This window comes from Acomys russatus, chromosome 1 (assembly GCF_903995435.1).
Source record: "Acomys russatus chromosome 1, mAcoRus1.1, whole genome shotgun sequence".
NCBI lineage: Eukaryota > Metazoa > Chordata > Mammalia > Rodentia > Muridae > Acomys > Acomys russatus.
In genome coordinates, this window is record NC_067137.1 from 8,456,190 (window position 1) to 8,481,928 (window position 25,739).

Here is a 25,739-nt window from a genome sequence, read left to right on the forward strand (position 1 = left end):
TGTGAGTGCTGGGAACTGAGCCTGAGTCCCATAAGCCATCTGTCTAGCCTCAATATGGTTCTTAAATTTTTTTTTCATTTTAAATTATGTATGTGTGGGTGTCTGTGGGTGAGTATGTGGACATGCATATGGATCCTGCAAAGACCAGAGGGGCTGAAACGCCTGGAGCTAAGCACCAAACTGAAAAGCAGTATATGGTACTAACCACTGAGACATGTCCGCAGCCCAATATTGCTCTTTGGACCAGAAAATATTTAAGAACTAATAAGACTGTGATTTGTGAGGCATTACTTTTTTTAGTCTATATTATCTTCAATGTCATTGGGGGATTAAAAGGGAGGGAAGAATGAATAATAAGATTATAACATAAATAGTATTAATTTTTATCTCTAAATGACTTTTTAAATGCTTGAGAGCAACAAATTTTTTTCTGATTTAAGGTTACATTCTATCTATCTGTCTATCTATAGATATCTTGATCTATCTATCTATGTATCCATGTATCCATGTATGTATGTATGTATGTATGTATGTATGTATGTATGTATGTATCTATCTATCTATCTATCTATCTATAGATATCTCGATCTATCATCTCTCTCTCTCCCCATCAATCTATGTATAGATATATCCATCCATCCATCTATCTATTTTGGTTTTTTGAGACAGGGTTTCTGTGTGTAGTCCTGGCTGTCCTGGAACTCACTCTGTAGACCAGCCTGGCCTCAAATCCGCTTGCCTCTGCCTCCCGGGTGAGTGCTGGGATTAAAGGTGTGCGCTATCACTGCCCAGATTTACACTGCTCTTAAATCTGTTCCTTACTCCAACAAATTGATATCCAGGTGCCACCATGTCTGTTAGCAATGCCACCTGTCACCTTTATGCATGGCATGTTCCCCCTATCTTTCCTTCCTTTTTCCCTTGCTTTAAGACAGGGGTTCATGTAACCCAGGCTGGCCTTGAACCCCTAGTCCTCTTGTTTCCACCTCCCAAGTGCTAAGATTACAGGCAAGTTCCCCATACTCCAGTTCTTGGTGCTTTGCAACAATCAGAATTCAGCCGGCATTTCTCTTCCTTATTTTCTCATCACCATCACCAGCTTTGCCTTACTGAGTAGTTACCGTACGTGAATAGTTAGGGATTTATTTCTTTACTGCACTAAAAGAGAAATACCAAAGGGTATTTTTTCTTACATTATTTTGAAATAAATTTAAGGGGCTGGAGAGCTCAGTGGTTAAGAGCACTGCTCAGTTTGATTCCCAATACCCACATGGTGGCTCATACCATCAGTAACTCCAGTTCCAGGAGATCTGACACCCTCTTCTGGCCTCTCTGGAAACCAAGCACACACATGGAGCACAGATGTGCATGCAGGCCTAGCACCCATATTTACAAAATAAAAATAATAACTCAGACAAAAATGAGAACTGGGTAAACCAGATAATTCCATTTCCAACTTATCTTCTGAATTCTTGCGGGTACATGTGCAATGGTGTTTTTTGGGAAAGACGGTTGTGCGGATGGGGCCTCTGGACCACAGCCAGTGACGCACAGTAAGGACCATGGAGAAACTTAAGGAAACCTACTCATGGGTCTGAGAAAATGTTCAAGATATGAAATTCATTTGACCTCGTCTTAAGTTCTTTTTAAACATCTTTTTATAGTAAATCTCAGATCAGCAGATAGCTTTCCAGGGTCAAGATACAGAGGCCTAGAGACACAGCTGAGCCACGGTACACTTCAGAAAGATAAAGGGCCACACACTTGGCTACCCTGCCTTTGTGAATGTGCATGTCCAGGACTGGTTTCCCCATTGCCTCACATAGAGAAAATAGGACGAGCTAAAAAAGAAATAATAACATGTCTTATTTTTCCTAAAAAAAAAAAAAAATTAAAAGATTAAAAACTAGAATGATAGACACTTAAAGAGAGCAGCAAGTAAGACTGTCTGGGCTCATCCCACAGGGAAGGCAAGAACCACGGAACACTTTCAGAACGATGAGACGAATACCCAGCAACCATGCCTGGCAGCCAAGTTGGTTTTTTATCATTTCTATGGTCTGTTCATTTGTGCCTTAATGTGTTCGTCTTGCCCACTAAGAATAATTAGCAGCTTTGCCCAGAGAGTTGCTGGCCTCGGGAAAGGCTTCTCTCTCCGCATTTTTTTTTTTAAAACTGACATCCATTTTTACTTTTCAGAAAGTAATTTTTTGATAATAATTTACAGCTGCTGTATAATTTGGGCTTCCTAAAATTTTAAAGGAAAGACAAATAGCGATTTCTGAAATGAGTTGTTTGTCCTATGTGCATTGACAGTGTGTGATTTAGTGACTGATTTTAATCTTACAGAGAGGGGACACACAGATGGGGCGGGGGCTCACTCATATTAGTCTCACTCAGCAAAACAGATTACAAGGCATGTCTATTGTAAGCTGTTTTCAAATCAAGAACAGCATTAGTATTAAAAGCAGGAAACCGCATTGCCAATTTTAAGGCTCTTGCATGCTTTTTTCTGTTAATTAAAATAAATTAGATCTACTTACAACAGAAAAAGGCACATGAGCGCGGAACAAGCACATCATAAAAACCGAACCCTATCAGGAAGGCCCTAAGAGATGAAATAAAACACAGGGCCAGTTTGGGTCTGCAGTGAGAGGACCTACTTCATCCACATTGTAAGGCTCTCCCCTCCTGCCCTTTGGCACCCCGCTATATTAAACCCATTGTAAAACCAGCACAATGAAGCACTCTCAGGGCTGGGCCTCTGAGGACCAAATGTTAAAAATCCATTTTCTTGGGAGGGGGCTGTACCAATCATTTCTTTGAAAGGCCGGCAGAGTGAATGGCAGAATCTGCTATTTCCTCTCTGATTTCAGGAGCTGGCATGGCATCTCTGCTGCTTAGAGCAAAGGTGTGACAATAATTAATGACATTAGCCTTGCTTCTCCCCTTTAGAGACTCTGTAGTCTAGCTCAATAAAATAATGTTAGTACAATTGAATTTACATACTGATTCCAGACGCTTCCCACAACGTGATGGTAAGAAGTTCTAATTGATTTCTGGTGCTATTAAATAAAGTCACTTGCTGACTTCAGGCGGGGAAAAGATCTCAGGGTACTGGGCCCAATCTGAAAGTTTCTGTAACCAAAACATCTCTCTCTTGGCCAATATTCCTGTTTTTTCTACCCTCAAAACCACCATGTGGGGCTGAGCTGGCACACCTGAGAGTTTCCCACTGCCTGACAAGGAGGAACACAGTCAAATGGTACAGGCTCAGAAGAATCCAGAATAAAACATTGAGTGGAGCAGCAGCAACCTTCTTCAGGAATATTTAGAAAAACTTGCCACAGTCTCAAGATCATGATTAAAATCCTGTGCTTAAAAAAAAAAGCACCTTTTGTGATCTCTTTCCCCTGTGTGAAAGGCTAAGACTGTGATTGGCTGTTTTTCCTTCCTGATTTTTTTTTTTTTAAAGGGCTGTCAGGCAATTAGCTGGGTGGGGCTCTGCAGAGCTCACAGCTGCTGGGCAGCAACGGGTAGCTCCAGTTTCTAGTCCCTCCTTCCTCCTATGAGAGCAGCTGATGGGGCTGCTGTGAATTTTATTTTCAAAAAATTACACAGTGGAGGAAGGAGGGGTAAAAAATCAAAAATAGAAAAATAGGTTTTATGTAAAATGTCACAAAATTCTAAGCTGCTTCAAGCCTTTCAAGGGAGGTTGGAAAAATCAAATAAGGGTCCTGTCTTCCTTACCACGTCAAAAAAAAAAAAAAAAAAAAAAAAAAAAAAAAATCCAAAGCAAAGCAAACAGATCTTTCACTTTTCCTCTCAATTTCTAACTGCTGTTAACTGCCCCTGAGCAAATCGGCTAGACTGCTAAAGTAACCCTAAATTATGCTTGCTTTTTTAGTTAGAGTACAGTTCAATTTCCTGAACTCTGTGTACATATTAGTAAAGCATAATCTAATATAATGGGGTTTGAACTGTAATGGCATAGCAGAAAGAAAAAAGAGAGATGGCTTTTTAATCCTAAATAAAAGGAGATAATGAAGAAGCGATAGCTGTTTCCAGTGGGGGATATAGGCAACTCCTGAGCAATTAGCATAGATACCGTAAGACTGGCATGTGGAATATCACATGCGCAGAAGCTACACGCTAATGTTTACAAGCAACATCCAATAAAGTAAACAATAATTTTAATCTGCTTGGTGCTGGAAGATCCTAATGAAAATAAAAGATCAAGAAAGCTTCAAAACCATGAAATAAGGTTTCCAATCGCCTCGCACGGCGGCGTATAAAACAGACCTCTTCAGTGAGAAACATCCAGAAACCCCGTGAAAAGGAAGAAATGCACACAGTCATCTGCAGTGAATTCATATATTTCTGGTTTTTCTTAATTACTGATCTTGTGTATGAAGAGCTCCTTTTTAATACCCCGTGCTGTCTTTCTTTATATCAATTGTTACTCAGCTGGGGCGGGGGGGGGGGGGAGAAGGAGGAGGAGGGGGGTAGCGAGCAGCACAAACCGGCTTTCTATCTGAATAAGGATACTTCTGATGGCCTTTTCATTCCCATCAGTTAACAGAACTTCTTTGACATCTGCAGAAATAGCAACCTGGAGGAAGGGAAAAAAAAAAAAAAAAAAAAAAAAAAAGAAAAAAAAAAAAAAAAAGAAAAGAAAAAGAAAAAAAAGAGCACAGCAAACAATGAGCAAATATGCTTGTCTGTGTGGAAGTGAAGACAGGAGTGACAAGCCTTCAGTATCATGCTTCCGCACCCATTTCTCTGTAACAATCTTCAATCTTTTTTCATTTTATGTCTGCATTATTTTAATCATTCAATCAAATCAGTCAATACTTTTATCATTCCATTTGCGGGAGCCTCTATCTTGCTATCATTCTGTTCGGTAATTGCATTGTGACAGCGGATGATGGTATTCTGAGAGGCTTTCATTTGTGGGCTCCTGTTTATCTAGTAGAGCCATCATACGAGGCTGTCACTCTGCCTTTCAGCTTGCTTCTGTCTGGCTGCCTGATGCCCTTCATATAACTTTGCATTGCAGGCAGATGGCTTTGTGAGGGTAATTTTTTTGTGAGCTTTGACATGCTCGCACATTGGGCTGTAACCTCGACACATTGTATAAGAGCGACAGGTTTGTCAAATGCCAATCAGTGTAACAATATGCTTTTATTTGTAGAGACATAAAAACTTGTCTAATGCACTATGCTGCTACATAATATCTCCTGAATACATGACTCAGAACCCAGAGAATGGGGAACGGCGTTCCTGAATGGCCAATCGAATTCAAAAGAATCTCATTAGTGGGGCTCTGGATCATGTTTGTTGGTGTAATAATGCAGGCAAAACATTAGCAGCTATCTCATGGTGCTCCAACTGTGATTTGCCGGGCTATTTCTGTATCTTAGCAAATGGGACTATAATCTGAAAAAAAAAAAAAAAAAAAAAAGCGTTTGCTATAGCAAAGAAAGACTGCGCGAGGCCCGGAATGTCACAACAAGCGATATTGACTACACTGAGGTAAAATGTTTCTGCTCATCGAGGCAACCATGAAATCAATATGATCCGAAAGTAAGTCAATCTATCTAGAAGGTCTCTCAAGACCCGGCAGCTTGACCGCAGCTGATGCTGTTGACGGTTCTCTGACCCAGCAGTTGGAGGCCCTGGAACATTTTTCCTTTTGTTCCTCCCTCTGAATGGGATTGGAATTGAGAAAAGACCTACCATGAGCCCAGCCAAGCATGTCATGCCACCCCCTAGCTCACACACAGCAAGGTCCCTGAAAGAGAGAAAGAAATGGTAGAACCCATACAAATTAGATGAAAATGGTTAGAGCCATATATATGTTACAAGAACAAATTGCCATCTGCAGTTAAGAACGACACTACCGGGGAGTTGTGGAGACACGACTGGGCTACCTCATGTCGTTTTGCGTTTTAAAAATAATTATGAAATAGAAAAGTCACAAAGCAGGCGAACCAGTGGGGTTTCTCTCATTAGTGTTCACTGCTACATTACCACCGCTGGGCTGAAAAACCTGAGAAGGTTCCCTTTTTTTTCCCCCTTGTCAATGGCGCTGTCTTTTCGAACTAAACTAGCTAGAGTAGCAAAGGATAATTGTTAGGAAAGGATAACATTGTTAATCCACATTCATGCCTTCAAAAACAGTTAGACAAGTAATGGAAGACTATACACAAGTGTGCATGAACTCAGAGTCACACACGGCACACAAATAAATGCAATCCTGCGGTGGCGGCGGCGGTGGTTGTTGTTGTTGTTGTTGTTTTAATTCTAAAACAGGCCGAAACATTTTGGAAAGCTGAACCACCCCCATAAAGCACAATTACACAAAGAACAGTTAGCAATTAACACTTACATTACAACCGACCCCAGCACAACACAGCGACTAAACAATGCCAGGGCACAATATGGCTAAGCCAGCAAACCCAGGCTGAAGTCATGACTGGACTCGGAGTTAAGACTGAGTGTGTCATTCTACACTTACCTTCCCCCTTTTGTGCCTACATATCAGCCCTCAATATGTGACATTCTCGCCCCGGCCCACTGCTTGCTTACTGGAGCTCAAACACAGCGAGATGAGCAAGTGGCAGCCTCCAGGGCAGCTGTGCAGCCCTGAGTCAGCCCCGCTCTCTTCATATGCTATAGGCTTAGAGTCTTAACATTGTTTAGTCTTCCCAGTTTGGGAAGTTGATGAGAAAAGAGAAAGAAAAAAAAAAAAAGAAAGAAAAATTAAAGTGGCGTGGCAAAAGAGGACATTCATATTAAAAAATAGTTTAACATATATTTAGTTATTCAAAACAGCCACAGATTGGTTGGTCAATACGGACCCACAAAGCTTCAAAAATTACATGGTATCAAGCCAATCTTTTAAGAACATATGGTTAAAACACATCATGATCACTATTGGCTTGTTATAAAACATAATGGACTATTCAGAATGTATATACAGGATGTTCATAAAATGATAATTAAAAAAAAAAAACAAGTCTTACTTTCTGGTTGTACCAAATATCTCCAGAATTCTAAAATAAGCAACCTTTTTTTTCTTTTCTTTCCCAAAGCCCATCCATGGTTTTACACATAACACATATTAAGAGCTAAAAATATTGATTTCCTTAGTATAGTAACTTATGTTATTATTGGCATATAATAATATTGACATATTTTCAAAGACACAAGAAATACCTTTAAAACAGAGCATCTTCAGCTAATAGCTGCGAGGCATTTATCAAATGTGTTGGTGACTTCTGTAGCAGAAGTTATAGAATGTGTTTATTGTGGGGACTCTTTTTTTTTTTTTTTACCTTCACAATCAGCAAAGATCGATTGTACCTTCACTTTCGTTTCCCCCAAATCAAAGTGAAATAAAATGCCTTGAGTGAAAAATCAAAAGCCTTTGACACACAGCAAAAGCTTGCTGTGCAGCCTTAGCACCCGAAGGCAGTGCCGGTCCCTTCTCAGATGCAACATGTGTTCACGGGGAACTCGCTTTCTTTTTTCCTCTTTCTTCCTTTCAACAATGTATAGTTTGGAGGCTGTAGAGAGGCCATGTTTAATAGGCAGATTCAATATCCACGATGGGCTAAGCAGATACCTTTTAGCGAAGGTTCTTACCTGAATAGATCACTGTGCTTGAGGCAGTAGTAGGCCAAGACCTCCTCAGATGGCCAGATGCCTGAAAACACAAGAGCAGATACTAGGGTTAGACAGTCTTTATCTTTAATGAGGGCTCAGCACCAGCCATGGCAGCTCAAACCAAATTTAACATCATTGGTCCTTGCCACGTGCCCAATGGCGAGCTTCCTTGGCTGTTGTTTTTTTGTATGGTCCGTGTTGGGACCTTGTCTCAGGGTTAGGCATTAGCAACAGCCTCAATGAACTGTTCCAAACTTCAGTCACACCAAAACAGAAAAACTGCTAATGACCAACATTACAGATACCAAAAGCTAAACTGAGGGGAGTTCCAGTGGCTCTTAGTCTTAATGGCATAAAATGAATACACATAAAGTGAAGGCTTGCCATATATGCAGTTCCTGTTAGGCAAAAATAAAATAAAAATGGGAAAAAAAATCACTTTAAGGGGCAAATAAAACTGCTGAGGTCATTCTATCTTTCTATGCCTTTTCATATTAATGCTTTAAAATATCTACAATGCTTTCATTTCTTTAAAAAAAACACACACACACATTGCAGTATAAAATTAAGAGATGCTAATTTCACCAACCTTGGCATGCCTTTAAATCAAACAGTATTCCTATACACTAAGCCACATGGGTAGACTTTTCTTAAAACCATCCCCTACATTTATTGGGAAGACCTAATGTTCCAGAGTGGATATGAATGAATTGCTTTCAGACAAATATGTCGGAGCTCATAGTTCTAGTACTTGTCATGAGATGGTTGGGTCATATGTGCTTTTAATTTTTCTCTATACCTCTTTGTATTTTGTAAAAGTTTTAGAATGAGCCTACATCACCTTCAGTGTGATTAGAATAAATAACCTCTCTGGGTGATGGTGGCGCATGGGTCTGTGAGTTTGACGCCAGCCTGGTCTACAGAGTGAGTTCCAGGACAGCCAATGCTACACAGAGAAACACTGTCTCAAACAAACAAACAAAGCAAGCCAGAAGGTGGTGAGCATGCCTGTGATCTCAGCACTGGCAGGCGGACCTTTGTGAGTTCAAGGCCAGCTTGGTGTACCACGAGAGTGCAGTACAGCCACTGCTACACAGAGAAACCCTGTCTTGAAAACCCACAGAGTAAATAAATAAATAGCCTCGTAAAAGCTATGGTTTCCTTGGAAGGATCAGACTAGCCACCCATTTGTCAGCCCCTACCAGCTTTCCTGTATGAGCTTAAGGACCTCACGCAGCCCCCAGGGAAAGAGCTGCCAGGTCTCAGCACTGGGCACTCAGGCCGTGGCACAAAGTTAAACACATCGAAAAACTGTTTCTCCCTAGATGGATCTCCTCCTTTGTAGAGGAGGAGGTGGGTGCACTGAGCACCAGCTGCAGGAAAAGGCCACCACACTCCCAGCCTTTCCAAAAAACATAAAAATAAATAAATAAATAAAATAAAAAAGGAAAATCAACAAGAGGGGTTTGGAAACACATTTAGAGGGAAAACAGACAGGTGGAGAGTGTCGCAGTTAAGGCCACAGGTGCTTTGAAAGCAGACTGTCTGGGGCTCCGGTGCCTGCTCTGCTGTTTGCTGGCTGCGACTCTGGACAGGTTACTGACTCTGTGTGCCAGGGGCTTTTCATCTGTAAACCATAATAACTGCAACGGCAGCTGCAGTGAGGATCGGGTGAGTGACATACATGCAGTATGCTTGGGACAGTTCTGAACAGGCTGTTACTGTTGGTCTCTTGCAAAGAGAGGTTGAAGAGTAGGAGAAAAATGTGTGTGGACCACAGCAATTATCTCTCAAGAGTCAAGGCAGGTGGTGAACCATTTTTTTGCCTCTGCTTTGTCAGGGCCCCGGGGTCCTAAGGCCTTGTGCACCTCCACATATAAAGAACTTCGTAAAGACTAAAGCACATAATAAAATTCTCCAAAGGAAGAGCCAAGATGCTGTTCTTACTGAGTGGATCTAATCACCACAAGAATGAATTTCTTTATATCCTGAGTACTCAGCTGTGAGGTTTTTAAAAAGTAATGATAGGGGAAAAGTACTTAACTAAAACTTAGGCCTCAGTGAAGAATGAATGTGACTTTTAAAATGCATAGTCTTTTCAGCTCGTTTTAGATTTTTTCAAGAAATTATAGAGTGATTTTTAAACTAAGTTAAGTACAAAGATCGAAGGGCTAAATTTCTACCATTAGCAATATAATCACTGTTAATGTTTTAGACATCCTTCCCAAGCCCTTTCTAGTCACGAAGGTATCTTACCCAGTTGAGATTTTTTTTCATGCAGGGATTCAGTAACTTGCTTTTGCCCCCATCTGCTAAGGCATAGAAAGAGTCTGGAACACTGAGCCCACACTCTAGCTGTGTCATTTGTACTGCCTGCCTAGATTTGTGCATCAGCATTCAATTAATCCATTTCTTCTAAACAGAGAATTAAGGTAGGCTCAAAGTTTGTAATATTATAAAATTATAAAGAAGAGGAGGAGGAGGACATGCCTTTTCTTAGCATAAGTTTTCCTCCCATACTTAGATGGAATATCTGGTCAAACATTAAGGACAGGGTCTGGAGAGATGGCTCAGTAGTCAAGAGCACTTTGCTGCCCTTGCAGATTACTGGGGTTCAACTCCCTACCACCCATACGATGGCTTCTAACCACCTCTCACTCTAGTTCCAGGTATGCACCGGCCTCTTCTGCCTCCAAGAGTACCAGGGCGTGTATGCTATATATATATACATGTAGATAAAATACTCACACATAGAAAATAAAAACAAACAAAGCCTTAAAAAAGAGTTAAGTATAGTCCATATTCTGACAGGCAAGTTGAGCATCACTAATCTGGAGTCCAAGTTATTCCCAAATCTGACATTTTCTGAGTGGTCACATGAGGGCAAATGGTCACATGATGGCAAATGGTCACATGCTCAGGTGATGTTAGTCCAAACAGCTGCACTAAAAGCATTCTATAAGACCAACTTAGGTGACTTGTATAAAATGCATATGGAGCATAGTCATGTTTACACTTGGACTTTATTTACAAGATATCATGTACCTCCAATTTAAAATGATCCTAAATCTAAAATGCTTTTTGGCCCAAGGTTTTAGGATAAGGGACATTGTCCCATGTGATTTTTTTTTTTTTTTTTTGTTTGTTTGTTTGTTATTTGAGACAGGGTGTCTCTGTGTAGCCTTGGCTGTCTTGGACTCACTTTGTAGACCAGGCTGGCCTCGAACTCATAGTCATCCGCCTGCCTCTGCCTCCCGAGTGCTGGGATTAAAGGCGTGCGCCACCACATCCAGCTTCCGTGTGAAATTTGTATGCTTCAAACATCCCCATTAAGAATGTTTGTTCTTTGCTGGTTATTACGATGTTAGTACAAGATCCTAAGTAAAAGTGAAAGGAGGTTGGTGAGTGACTCCACAGAATTTCCCTCTGACCTCCACACGTGGGCTGAGGTGCTCATGTTCCCCATCATGTACCATACAGTAATAGAAAAAATCTTAAAGATTATTTGTTTTTTCAAAGCCTTACCAAGACATGGTTTTTTTGATTTATTTTAAATTACTAATTTTGTTAGCATATGTTAATTATATACATAATGGGGTCATTAGAGCATTTTCATACATGTATACAAGTTTGTTTTATTTTTTTAATTTTTTTTAATATATTGACCCTCTATTACATTCCCTCGTTCCCTTTCTGCTACTGTGGATCCTCTTTCTAGTCCCTTTTGCACTTTCCTTTTATTTTAGCACTTGATGAAACTCAGTGGGTTTTGTTTGCTTGTGGACCAGACTTGGGCAAGGGATTATTCACAGCATCATGGCCTCTCCACTAGTGGCTACACCACTGAGGAAAGTGTTTCTCTCTCTCTCTCTCTCTCTCTCTCTGTCTCAGTATCAAGTCACCATAGATGCTGGGGTGAACATCTCCCATTAGCTACTGTTACGTGCTTTGCAGGCCTCTTTGGTCTCTAGTGGCCACATGGCAGGATGCCCACAGGCCCAGTCTTGCACAGGCCACAGGCCGCCAGGCACTAATCTCAGTTGCTGTCAGATCAAAGATGCAGGGGCGACACCAGGCTCTGAAGACAACACACCTCACCACACACCTTCCTGCCTCTTACACTCTTCCTGCCTGTCACCCTCAGTGTCCTGCAGTGATCCTTCGAGGGAATCATAGAAAGTTCTCTTCGCGGCTGAGCATCCAAAGTGCTGAGCCTGCACTCTGGCTACTAATGAGTCCTGCAGTTCCCATGGCCTGCTGGAAAAAGGAGCTTCTCTGACCAGAACCAGTAGTTGCAACTCACTCAGCTTGTATATGAGCAAACTTATTTCAAAGGTACATGGATGGGCACACTATGTTTGTTTAGCAAACCAATAGTCGTGGCTTCCCCACTAGGACCTACAAAGCCATGAGCTTTTGGCCAGGATTACAGAACAGGATGTGGACTCCTCTTGAGGAGCGGGCTCGGTCACGTGGGAGGGGTTGTTACCCTTGTCACCAATATGTTTGCTTGATCAGTAGCAGAACGGAGCTTGCAGGGTCCTTAGCCAAGTAGGACAATTGATGACCATGACTCCCTTAGCAGTGTTAATAGCAAGCACCCTGAGGCACTGTGAGAGCTAGTTGTGGGGATCAGAATTCCATTCTGGTGCCAGCTTGATTTGTCCTAAAGTCAAAGTGTGTAGAAGACATCTTTAGCAATTAGGCCTTATCTATTTCTGGTGGGCAAGCAGCAGCCAGAGCAAATGCCTGTTATTTTATTTTATATAATGTTAAATTTTAAAAAGTTATTACAAATCAAGACAGAGGCAAGATACTTCAACTTCAGTAGGGATGGCTCACATGAAAAGGCCAGGCAATGCCAGCGGTGGCGCACATCTGTGATCCCAGCACTCTAGGATGCAGAGGGAGGTGGATCTCTTTGTGTTTAAGGCCAGCATGGTCTACAATGTGAGTCCAGGACAGCCAGGGCTACACAGAGAAACCCTGTCTCCAAAACAAACAAACAAGCAAACAAGCAAGCAAATACACCAGACCAATGGTGCTGGATGAGGTTATGGTAAGAATGTAAAGTGATACAGTCTTGCAAAATTGTCCTGCCCTTGCTCAGAAGATGAAACAGTTAAATTTAGATGACTACATGAGTCAGAAACTTCACTTCTCAAAAACAATGAAAGCACACCTATACAAAAACATGTGTAAAATATTTACAGCAGCATTAGCAGCAAGTGGAGTGCTGACATAGGCGACAACACGGTGCTAAGTGAAGGGAGCCACTTAACAAAGGACTGCATGCTGGATGTTTGCATTTACCAACGTGTTTACCAAAAGTAGGACAGAAAGATTAAATGAATTTGTGCAGATGAAACGCTGAGCCCTTCCCCCATCACCTCACCCCCATACTCAGCTTCCTGCACCTTCAAGTAGCATTGTGTATTCCTCCATTACACTTAAAAAGAAATGAATTACCAGATATCTGAGGAAATGTGACAGATATGAAAACTTCTTTCTCCCGTTTGTTAACTTAATGATGTCTTTCAGTTTCAAAAACAATACTGTTGCTAAATGCTCTCAAATTCTGTGTTTGTGAGTTTATGACTAAAAATAGAACTTTATAGCCTTCTTATGTGTTTTTTTCAAGATTTTTTTTAACATTTAATTTCTTTCTTTTTTTGGTTTGTTTGTTTGTTTGTTTGTTTCAAGACAGAGTTTCTCTGTATAGCCTTGGCTGTCCTGGACTCGTTTTGTAGACCAGGCTGGCCTTGAACTCGCAGAGATTGGCCTGCCTCTGCCTCCCAAGTGCTGGGATTGCAGGCGTGCGCCACCACTCCCAGTTTTATTTTCCTGTTTTAAAAGTGCATTTGTATAGGTATGTGTCTGTGATCAGCTAGCTATACTGTGTGTTCACAGCTGCTCTCTTGAGGCCATAGAGGGAACTGGACGCTAGGGGGCTGAAGTCTCAGGTGGTTCTAAACTGCCTAACAAGGGTGCTGAGGATTGGGTTTTCTGAAAAGGTAAGAAGTGTCCTTAACTGCCCAGCCATCTCTCAGCCCCTCAAAAGAATTCATCTTGAAGAATTATTCACTCAAGCTTACCTGAAGCCCAGAAATGTGTCCTCTTTTGCATATAGCTTTGTAGGACGTGCTACAACCCAAGACACACAGCAACCACCCTTAAGTCCTCTGTGCAGATGGTAGCACACTCTAAGCTCTATGTGGTGGGTTTAAGTGATTATTCCAGAAGAGCTGTGTATAGCAGGGCTTCGCGCAACAGGGGCAAGCTCACCGGAGCAGTGGTGAAGTACTGTTAGAAGTTCATGCAAGCCACGGATATCAGTGACAGGGTCCTGGGATGTTAGTATTTCATTAATACAGCAGGGCTCATTAATCGATGATCGGCATTTCTGCTACCTTCCTGACATCTGCCACCAGGGGAGAGGCGCGCCCAAAGTGACATCTAAAGCAGCTAAATTGAGCCATGTGTGGTGGCGCACACCTTCAATCCCAGCACTCAGAGAAGCAGAGGCAGGCGGATATCAGTGAGTTCAAGGCCAGCCTGGTGTACAGAGCAAGCCCAGGACAGCCAAGGCTACACAGAAAAACCCTGTCACAGAAAATAAAACAAACAAACAACAACAAAACCCTTAGCATCTTAGCTAAGTTAAAACCTCTGGAAGAAGACACACACACAGGTATATGTCGAAACTTTGGAGGCCATTTTCAGTGTTGATAGTGTCTCTCCTTTTCCTTTAATCCAACTCACAGTTTGTCTTCTGTCACTGACAGGTCAGGCCACAACAGGAACCAAGAGCAAAGAGGACTACAAGATACCTCCAAAATATTTATGAGAGAAACACTGTATTACAGATCTTGGGGGTCAACAGAGGGTACTGGAAAAGAAAGCCCAGCATGCCGATTATAACCGTAATAAGCTGTGGAGGAAAAGCGGATGGTGGTTATGAGAGTGGGTCTCGGGGGACCCTGCCTAGTGGGAAGAGGTTGAAAAGAGCCCACAAAGGATGATTCCCTGCATGAGCCAGAGGACGTAGAGCAGAAGAGAGGAAGAAGAAGGCACAAGGATGGATGGAATGGTCTTGCAAGAAAAGCTTCATGAAATAAAGCTTCGAAGAGAAGGTGATTTTGAAGTTCTTGGAGTCGAGCTCCATCATCAAGAGAAAGGGAGAGTGAGACAAGTGGAAGCTGGGGGAGCTGGGGGGGGGAGTAGGGAAGGGGAGCAGGGGGGCGGTGGCGGAGGGGGGGGGGGAGTGGTGGCAGGTGACAAGGAACCAGATCCCAGAGGCTCCAAAAACAATGCTAAAATCTGAAAGCCTCCTTAAAAACCTATGGCATGGTTTGAGCAACAGCGCGTTAGAGAACCCTGGCTAGTCTGAAGAAAATAGATTGAAGAGGAAGAAGAACCAGGAGGAAACCAGGCAGAAAGTGGCCTCCTCTTGCCTTCGGAGCCAACACTCCCAATAGCTAGCTATCTCGGGCATCCTGTCAGCATACTTCTTAAATCACCACTGCTAATCACTACCCAGGTAATAAGTAAGAGGAGCCTGGGAGTGTTGAGGGAAGTAGTAACTGGAACTCAGGTCTGGGTCGTGAACAAGAGCGTGGACGATACCCAGGTGCACGGGGATGTCTTCCCGTTGGCTGTGAGCTGAGCTGGCTGATCTCACGGTGTATTAAGCACCAGCCAGGGCGGCCTGGACTGTGACACCAACAAGCAGAGAGATACTGGGACTTGTGTCATGTCACCTTTTTGAGATTCAGAATCCTCATCTGCAAAATGATAGGTTTCGTTCAGATTATATCCAGGGGGGCCCTCACCCCATTAAAAAAACTACAATAGAAAAAGAGGCCTTGGGTTCAGGAATTGGATGGAGTTCAACGTGAATACCCGCTCTTACAGATCAGTGACCTTGGCAGGGTGCTTGACCTCCCTGAGCATCCTCATTCATTCAGGAACAGTGATTAACAGCCATGTCTGCTCTAGTCAGGACACTGTAGTAACTAAAACACAGCTTTAATAGAGGAACTGGACATAAACACAACTCCAGGTATTGACTGGTACTGTAAGGAAAAGAAAACATGGCCATGAAACAGACAACAACAACTATTGGGTGGGGTGTGGCTTTCTTAGGTAGCATTCTTGGGCAATGCCTCAAGTCTCTCACTGTTAAATACAAGAGATAAATACTGCTTACAGGACACCGTGAAGACTAAATGAGTGTGCATGTAAGGCACTTAGCATAAGGCCGGCCACACACCAGACTCACTGTCACCGGCTGTCGCTGTTACTGCCTTGACACATCTCTATACAATCTTGAGGGCAGTCGTATGATACTTTCATGGAGGGCCTCATTTATAATTAATAACCCATAAAATCAAGTCAAGACTGTATTGGGAAAATGTATCCTGGTTCTTAGACTTTGAAACTCAGTCTGGAAGAAGAATTCCAAATGTGTATATATATATATATAATTATGTGGGGTGTGTGTGTGTACACACATATGTACATGTATCTCTGCTGTGTCTATATATATATCTATATATACCTATGCAACGCTGCATGTATATGCATACGGTGTGTGTGTTTAATGTATTTGTACAATGCTTGCTCTACAGTTACTGTCCTGCTCTGTGACTCTGAAAGGCCCACTCTGTACCACAAAGGGTTAAATAGGAGCCATCCTATGTTTGTGAACCCAGATCACAGAGAACACAGGTAGAACCAGGTACCGGGGCGTGGTGGCGCACGCCGTTAATCCCAGCACTCGGGAGGCAGAGGCAGGTGGATCGCTGTGAGTTCGAGGCCAGCCTGCTCTACAAAGCAAGTCCAGGACAGTCAAGGCTGCACAGAGAAACCCTGTCTCAAAACAAAACAAACAAACAACAAAAAACCCAAACAAGTAGAACCAGGTAGGAAGGAATACCTGTGCAGCAGGCAGATGGAATCTTGCCTGGTGATGCTCTAACATTTGTTTAATGCTAATGCTATTTAGAACTATCATGCAGATGAGAATTCCAAGGCACAAGTCAGATAAACACTCTGTCACAAAGTTGCAATTTGGCCCCAGGTGACTCTTAACATCTAGAGACTGCTGCCTTCCACTGGGTGATTAACCAAGGGCTGGCTATGTAAGCTGGGCTGCAGTTTTACTGCTCATGTTCCTGGAAGAGCCCGCAGCACTATGGGAAAGAACCAATGATGAGCACATGGAAGGAGGAGGCGTCCAGAGGACTCCACAATTAAGTGCTGCTCAGACTGCGAGATGGCATTACGTACGGGAATGGCTCAAGTTTACAAGGAAGCAGTAACACTTGAGCCATACATTTTGATTAGATTCCCTGTGGGACTCTATGAGGGAAAGAAAGCCGGAAGGAACCTGCCAGAAGGCAGAGGAGGAAACACTCTTTTGAGAACATCCCGAGGGCCTCTGGCCTCTGGGTCAGTTTGGGGACAGGTGCCAGAAAAAGAACCTATGCTGAGGGAAGGGACACACGGCAGCCAGGGCTGCAGCTGCTCACTCAGGAAGAGTGTGAGTGTGAAAGACATCCTTGACGTGCGAGCTCTGTGACCCTAGCCACATCTCATTGCTTTGATTCCTTATCTGAATGTAAGGATACTGCTCACTCCACAACACACACTGAGGATTAAACGGGTGGATGAGAACTCGGTAAACACTCAACTCAGGCTTGTTCTTACCGTTGCCACCGTGTTTACCCCTGGGGCAGATGCAGCACCCGTAGAGCACTTACTACTTACCAAATTGTAGGCTGTGCAATCCTAATGGATTGTCTTGCTTAGCCCTAAGTCATGTGATATTACCATGGTGTAGGGGACGGCACACTGAGGTGTGCGCATGTCCAGTGAGCCTATGCGATCTGGCTGGGATTGGGGGGGCCACAGTCTCCAGCTCTGGAAACCCACTCTGCATGCCACTCCCTCGAACAGAGCCTGATCAATGACTAACTTTAGGACCTTAGGCAAATCACATTTGGGTTCCTACTTCAAGAATAAAGTGAAAGGGTGGAATTGATTTCTAAGTCTCTTCCAAATGTGAGCACCAACACGTAGGTATTATATTTGTAAACATTCCCCAATAAAAAGCTTCAGAGATTATCAGTGGGCCCTAGCCTGTGACATCTTAAAGAAATAAGATTGGTTAAGGTATTTTATTTGTACCAGCACTCACATGTAAACCTCTACTGGGAAATCTTTTAGATGGATTTAAATAGTCCTGGAAGTCAAGTCTTTGATACGTGTCAGTTTTAAATGAGTGAGACGTGCTTTGGTTAGTTCAATTTCCCAGCTTCAGAGAAGAACAGCCATACACACTAGTTGTGAACGTTTTTTTTCGCGGTTAATTTTTATATTGACCAATGATGACAGTGCATCTTTAAGGGCTTCAAAAGTGATGTTTTGATCTAGAAAACAGAACATGGCAAAATAGAACCAAAGCGAAACTTCTTTCTCCCAAACTGAATACAGCCCTCTGGTAGGTGTTTTTCTCAAGGAGGTCTCCTCCTTGGTAGAGTAATAAGACTCCCCTTTGGGTAGAAAAGATTAGCAGAGGGGAGGCCTCCCTCCAGTGAGAGCTGACAGAGCCCCTGAGGAGGAAAACAGCTCTGTGGTTGCTGGTCAGTGGGTCCCAGGAGAATCCTTTCTATGAGAAAAGGAGACCAAAGAGCTCCTAGCAGGAGGGAAGATGGAAGGCAGGCCTGGATGTCCTCAGAAGCACGGCATCCCTCCTGCAGTGAAGAGAGTATGAACAGTGCTTTTACTGCCAACTTGTCCTCAAAATGACACCTTTCCCTGAAGCCCTGCTGGGCTGAGTGAACTGAGGACGGAGTGAGCAGCCGCTCATCACCCTGTGCCCCTTGAAAAGCCTCCGAAAGGCAGCGAGTCAAGTACAAAGAAACAAAGAAGAAAGCATTGGTCATAATTGTTGTTGGTCCGTATCTTAGCTTCTGGGCCACTTAACGAACATGAACATACCATGGCAAACCAAAATACCAAGAGTAGGTGTCCTTGAGGGAGTCACTAATGCTCTATGGCCAGGTCATAAAGCAGATTCCTACTGTGGAGTCTAGCTTTATCTTGCTTCCAGGAAATCACTGTGCTCCATTCCAAACACATGAGAAGCTGCATGTGCCAATGAGGAGTGAGTGTTCTAAACACTTCCACAAGCCTTCCAGGAGAGGAAACGGTACTGATGTGAGGCCTTTGTGAATAGTCATCAGCCAGCCCTGGGTCAGGTCTGCAATGAAGCTTTCCTTAAACATCCTAGGTGAGCATCCTAGGATAAGCTCCCCCACTTATGGCCTTGAAGGGAAGCGGGAAGAGGAATGAGTGTCTCCCCACTCTCTCTCTTTGACATAGGGTCTCATGTAGCCCAGGCTGGCCTTGAACGAGTGTCGCTAAGGATGATCTCCAGGCTTCCATGTACCTGTTTACACGATGCTGGGGACTGGACCCAAAGCTTTGTGCATGCTGAGCAAGCATTTAGCCAACTGAGCTATATCCCCAACCCATGTCTCAAAGAAGGAACGGCTATTAGCTGCTTCCAAAAAACCCAAAACATCATTTAGCAAATTGATTTGGTAAATAAGGCCATATCCTATCGAGGTTCAGGATAACCAACCCCACTTTAAAAAAAGCCTTTGTTGCTTTTTTGTTTGAAAGAACATCTGTGATATTCACATTTGAAAAGGAGGGAGAGAAGAAGGAGGGAGGGAGGGAGGGAGGGAGAGAGCTGACCAGGGCTCTATCCTTCCTGTCTCTCTCATTATTCATTAATATGAAGAAACCATGATCTGTTCCCCAGAAATTTCTGCTGCTGGACAAACTTGTGCTTCTTGCCACAAACTCGTGTGGAAATGCAGCGCTGGGCACCCTGGCTGTAATCACAGCAGTCTCTCCCAGGCAGGGACTCCCACAACCGCCTCCAGCCAACTTGGGGTTGGCTTTAACACTTTTTTTCCTTAAGAAATGAATTTGATTTCATTTTCCTTCCCCAGTTTTCAAACAGTGATTAAAAATTACACCACACCAAGAGGGACCTTTTGTGACTGTAGCCTTCGTTCTCCTGCAACAAACTAGATCTATAAATTTACGTACCATTGTAGATGTAAATTACAAAATTTATATTCAACTATATTAAAACATCTATTCCAAAAATGATTACCAGTTGTGAAAAGCAGACAGGCTTATCACTTGCTGTCAGTTGTTCATGTCTAGTTAAGCAATAATGTGCTGAAACTGCTCTTTTGTTTTGTGTAAGAATTTTGGCAATAGAAGAAATGAACACTCGGTTAATAAAAACTCAGGCTGCCTCTTTGCTTTGATGGAGGAAGCAGCTGCCTGTTTTCATTTGCTGCAGAGCAGCAAAACCCATCAATATAATAAGCAGCTTAGATGCATCCATCCACAGCGCCTGTAAGGATATAGGGCTATTCGCTCAAAACCAATCCCTGGTTTAATTTTAACAAAGATGTGTCTGACACATTTGAAAATGCATTATAATAGGTTTCGAAACATGAACAATTTCTCTTTCTTTTAAATACTTTTTTTTTTTTTTTTTTTTTTTACAGATTTGAAAGGCAGATGCGTAGCTGAGTGATAGCAATGGTAAGAAAGAGACCAAACTGTGAGGCCATCCTAAAACAAGGACTGGGAAGACAGTAGACCAGGAGCCAGTTAGCCGTCCTTGTAAAAATGGAAATAATTCATTTGAGTGTGAGTTCATTCATCTATTCAATCAGATGAATACTTATTCCATATACACACACACATACCATGTACACACACACACACACACACACACACCATGTACACACACACATACACACACACACACACACACACACATCTTTTGGACTAGATGGATACTGAGCCCACAGTTCCTGCTCAAGACTCTTTAGGAGAAAAGACAAACACACACACACACACACACACACACACACACACAAAACTCAAGTAGAACAGGGTTGTGAACACAGTGCTACAAATACATGTTTTAACATTCGCCTTTTATCTGAGAAAATTCAAATGGGCATGCAACACAGTGGAAGCTATTTAACATAAAAATTAAAAATCAAATGCTGTCTCCTCTATTACACAGTCACACACTTCATTAGACATCCCTTTAAGAAATGATGAATCTGATTGAAAAAAAATTGAATTATGTTGAAACACATGTCAAACTGTTTACTAGGCTAGCCAAGAATTAACCACACTCTGGAGAGAAAGTTTTAGGATTTTAACTTTTGTTTGGACAGCCTCTAATTTTATAGTAACCATCAGACACTCTCACAGAGCATGAACACACGGAGAAGCAAGCCTAACACAAAGCACAAACATCGACGCAACCTGCACCGGCAAGCAGTAAGCCTTGGCTAGAGAACACGCTGGGCGGCCATTTTATTTCAGTGCTGCCTGGCATTCCAAGAAGTCTGAAAGCTCTCAAACCTCCCTTCTCTGGCCGAGTACCGGCTAAGTGAGCTGTCTGACGGTAAATGGCGCTACTAGGGTTCTTAAGATATCAACTTAAATAAACACTGCGTCTTCATACATGGTAAGCCAACCTTCGCATAAGTGGGGAGCAGAAAGCTTTCGGAGTTGCATGTTAATTGTAAAACACATCCACATGCTGTGTGTGTGTGTGTGTGTGTGTGTGTGTGTGTGTGTGTGTGTGTGTGTATGAATTTTACCTTTATAGAAGCGCGGCAAGCTATATAAGAGTACCTCGGTTTTTCCTCGTCTCTACTGCTGTTAACATCTTCCCTCTAAGTCTCCAGAACTGTCTAACACTCAAGTGCTTGTTCTGAAGACAAGGCATACGATTCTGCCAAAAGCTGAAGGTACCTGCCAGAAAGCCACTGGATTTGAGCTAAAGGCCAGTAGTGCCATCTGTCTATCATACTCTCACCTCCCCTAATTGTTCTTAACTAGAGAAAGGCACATTAGGAGTTAAAACAAGTCCCCAAAATACATTAACCTCAGGGTTTAGGGAGAAAAAAAAAATCTGACCTCATAAAGAAAATTTGAAGCCAATGATGCCTTAGTTTCCTACTCCACTGTTGAACCAGACAGAGTATTACTTAAGTCATTATTCATGTAGAAATTTGGACTGCCCTATTCAATTAATTCTTTCATACCACAGTGTGATACGGGCCCTATTTCCAATCTTATGGAGCGTGAATTAAGTTCCACAGGGGAGGGGAATAATGGGAAAATGCGGGGGGGGGGGGAGGAATGGGAGGATACAAGGGATGGGATAAACATTGAGATGTAACAAGAATAAATTAAAAAAAAAAAAAGTTCCACAAAGAAGTCAGGGGTCAGACCTTTCACCCGTTAGGGTGTATATGAAGCATTCGTCTTTAGCCTTCTCCTCTCTGCTCCGGCTCCCTTCCCTGTGCCTACCGCTCAATGGCTGACACACTGCGACCAGAGTCCCTCAGACTCACAGGCTAACTGCCACTAAATGTGGTGCCTCCAATGCGGGTGGGGGTGGGGGGAAGAAAGGTAACTTTGGAGGGATTCTCACCGGCTATGCTGGTAGCCACGCCTGGTGCCTGATATCTGGGTACACACCCCTTACATAAAATATGGACCAGGCTCAGGTGGCAGGAGCGTAGCTCCAGGACCAATGGAACCCCCACTTTCTCCCTTCCCTCGATTCATCCCAATTCTTCTTTCTTCATACCATTTTCTCTGCTTTCCACTATAATCTTCATCCAGTTATAATGTAAGCCTTCCTTTTAACAGGCAAATACTAATTATATTTTGGTGAAGAAGTCTTGTCAATATCACCATCGGTGTTTTTGCGGAGCAACTTGGATCTATCCCTTTGGTCTGGCACTGCCTTCGAACAGAAGCTTCCTGAGGGGAGAGAGCCTGGTGCTTCCTTCTTGGAGCCAGTTTACATGACCTGTGCAGTCACATGGTCACGTGGAGCAACAGCCATCAGTTCTAAACCCTGCCCCTCACAACAGTGAAAACCGAATGACCCTCCTGCTGCTGAGACCGATTTGCTGAGTTTCGTGTGCTGTATTTACGCAGGACCTGGTGCTACCCGTGAATGCAGCCGCGGGTCAGGATCTGAGTGGATGTGTCTTGCTGCGCTCGATCCGTGTTCACTGGCCTTTTTGAACATACACCCTCACGCCGGAAGGACAGGATAGAGGTTGCCCTGGGCCAGAAAGCTGCACACTTACACATTCCCAGGCCAGCAACAGACTCCACGTTCAGTAGGCCATCTTTCTTGAAGTCATTGGGCCTGTGTGGTGGACTCTCACATCTGGCTTATCTGTTGTTATCTAAAAGCAGGCAGGGTTCTAAATCACAGGACCCTGGAGTGAGTCCTTTAAGTGACTTGAGAGGGAGGATGTGGCCCTCTGGCTGGCTGGTTTTCTTGCCCACGTCTCTCGGCTATGATGAAATTTGTAACCTTAGCCCATACAGGTTTCTTTGAGAATCATAACTCCTTGAGAAGCACCTTCCAAATACACTATTCAAACCAAACACTTGTTCTGAACTGATACCACAATTATCTTTCTAGAGTTTTTGGATATTGCTACTGGCCTTTTCACAGCAGGACACACGAGTGTTTGCAAGCTGAGGTCAGAGTGCCTGGGCTGAGTTGTTGAGAGCAGAGAAGCCATCAGGGGCCCCATGGGTTCACACCAGACTTCTCTCAGGACAAAAAAACAGATTTCCTCCTCTCTCCAGCCGCGGAGTTCATGTTATTGTGAACTCCATCATCTCTCCACCCTCCACGGATGATTGAAACAATGATGGCCCCAGAGCCCAGAGTGCTGCATGTCAGCCAGGATGCATTTCTACCCAGTAGCATGGAGGTGAGTTTTTTGTTTTTTTGTTTTTTGTTTTTTGTTTTTTTTGCTGAGCAAATCGTACAGCACTAATCTAAATGCTGCCATTATTGACAAGAAAAACTGCCTTGTAGAATAACATGAGATATTGTTTGCATCTCATGAGAATAACTGCTTACTACTTTTCATGGGCACTTCAGAGAAATCCCTACTTACAAAGGAAAACCTTGAAAAATTAAGGGTTTTGCTCAACTCACAGTACACATAATTAATAGTTGAGTCGGGGCTGCAACCTCAATAACCAAATGGTTCACCTTAATTTTCTTTCAGGAGCAAGAGACTTGAGCAACTGCATAAGGAAAACTTGTTATGATTTCAGGTCACATCTTACAGAGAGATTTCTTTTTAAAATCCTTGGAGGTGAAAATCAGAGTTTAAAGGAAAGGATACGACGCATTCCTCTTCCCAATTTTCCACACAGCCACAGAGACTTAGCACTTCACTGGAGTGATTTTTAGCTTCTGTTTCTATTTCCATGCCTTAGACACATGGCTGGAGGAAGCGGCTATAGATAAACTCAGCTGTAGCTCACGCAATACCAGGATCTCTCTGAATTGAGGCCAGGAAACAACATCCAATCTTCAAAAATAGAGCGCGCACTCCCTGCCGCACACATCCCGACTCTGGAATTACAATGATTGTGCGCCTTGCTTTCTGTAATTGAGCCTTTGTTTGTTTTCAGGAAATATATCTTCTAAACGGTCATTAGTCTTACTTATTCAAATACCTACATGTCATTTGTCTTGCAATTAAGAGTTCCTAGCAGCTCCCAACAATTCTTTTGATTACCAGCATTCCAAACATAATAAAAGAGTAATTCTTTTTTACGTTGTTGTGTCTAGGGAGGGAGAATCATGTAATATATACAATTTTCACCCACACTACAGTGTTGAGCAATGTAATTTTCTGTGTTTTCTCTTCTAAGAATATTTTCAATAATTCTGGATTGTCTCTGCTCTCAGGAACGGGATTGAAATCTCCACTTTGGTATTTATCTGGGACTGTGATAGCTCAGTCGTCTGCCACCAAATGCCAAGATAGGGGAATCTCATCATCCACAGACCAGCTGCATGATGGGCAGTTAATAGATATATCAAACCTTGGGATATATGCTAAGCTGAAGAGATGATTGGCTGGTGATACACTGATTGATTAGCATGGGGAGAATGGGTTTCTTCTTGACAACCTAAGATTATGCTTCAGCTAAGCTCAAATTGCTTACACCTCTTCTATTGGGTTTAAAATTACAGTCCTGTCATCTAAAAATCTCTCTTCAATGAAATTTTTTTTACCATATATATAAATTAAAGGGAAAAAAGAGAGTAGGTGCAACGGATAGGAGTAAGTGGAGTAGATACATTTCATGCTACTGTTGTTGATTCCACTGCAAAGAGTTGATATGTAAATCGTGCTGAGGAATGCTACACACTCCATAAACGACTCCTGAATATTATACAACACTGCCAGAGAAAAGCTTCTATATGTTTAAATCAGCGAACACTGTATTTTCAAATACATTACGGTTCTATCTCACCCAGGGAAAACCGAGAATTCAAAGCCACCCTCATTAATTAGCTTAATAAGCTCTCGAAGGCATACACCCCTCCCCCGGCCTCTGAACTTCAGTATGCTTTGACTGCTGGCATGCTTTGCAGGGGCAGGGCCAGAAAGGGCACATGTATAGAGACTGGATTAGCTCTGGGGTTGACGCGGCTCCATTTGAGCAGTAACGAAGCCTGCTAAAGGCCATCACATGGGCACAGGGAAATAGTTTAACGCTGTGCCTGTTTCCCATGCACATGGGAATCACATAGGCTTTAAAACACAGCAGAACCAAATAACCTTGTGCTATCCAACACACACACACACACACACACACACACACACAATCAAGACTTTGCACAAAAAGGTGGTATGTATGGCTTTGCAAACACCTGGTACTCTTAGTTTCTAATAAATTCATTAATCATAAGCTTTGTTTCTGATGTCCCATTTAAAGATTCCGTCTGGCTGTACTCTGAATTACTACACTGGCTAGAGAAGGGTTCGTGCTCTCACTCTTGCCTTCCCACCCTTCTTACCATCTAAAAAGAAGACAAGGAGGAAGAGGAGGAAGAAGAGGAGGAGCCTGGAAAGCTTTAATTCAGCATGCAGAGGAGAAGCTCC

At 42.9% G+C, this 25,739-nt stretch overlaps 1 protein-coding gene across 1 annotated transcript in view; it reads right to left on the reverse strand.

The window, feature by feature from the left end:
- Positions 1 to 25,739, reverse strand: part of Camkmt (calmodulin-lysine N-methyltransferase) — a 375,196-nt gene that overhangs the window by 51,054 nt on the left and 298,403 nt on the right. Inside the window, exons 4-6 of the mRNA XM_051160387.1 lie at positions 7,651 to 7,711; positions 5,740 to 5,794; positions 4,549 to 4,612 (exon numbers count right to left, since the gene is read on the reverse strand). Of these exons, the coding sequence (XP_051016344.1) occupies positions 4,549 to 4,612; positions 5,740 to 5,794; positions 7,651 to 7,711 (180 nt within the window). The remainder of the gene's footprint in view (positions 1 to 4,548; positions 4,613 to 5,739; positions 5,795 to 7,650; positions 7,712 to 25,739) is intronic.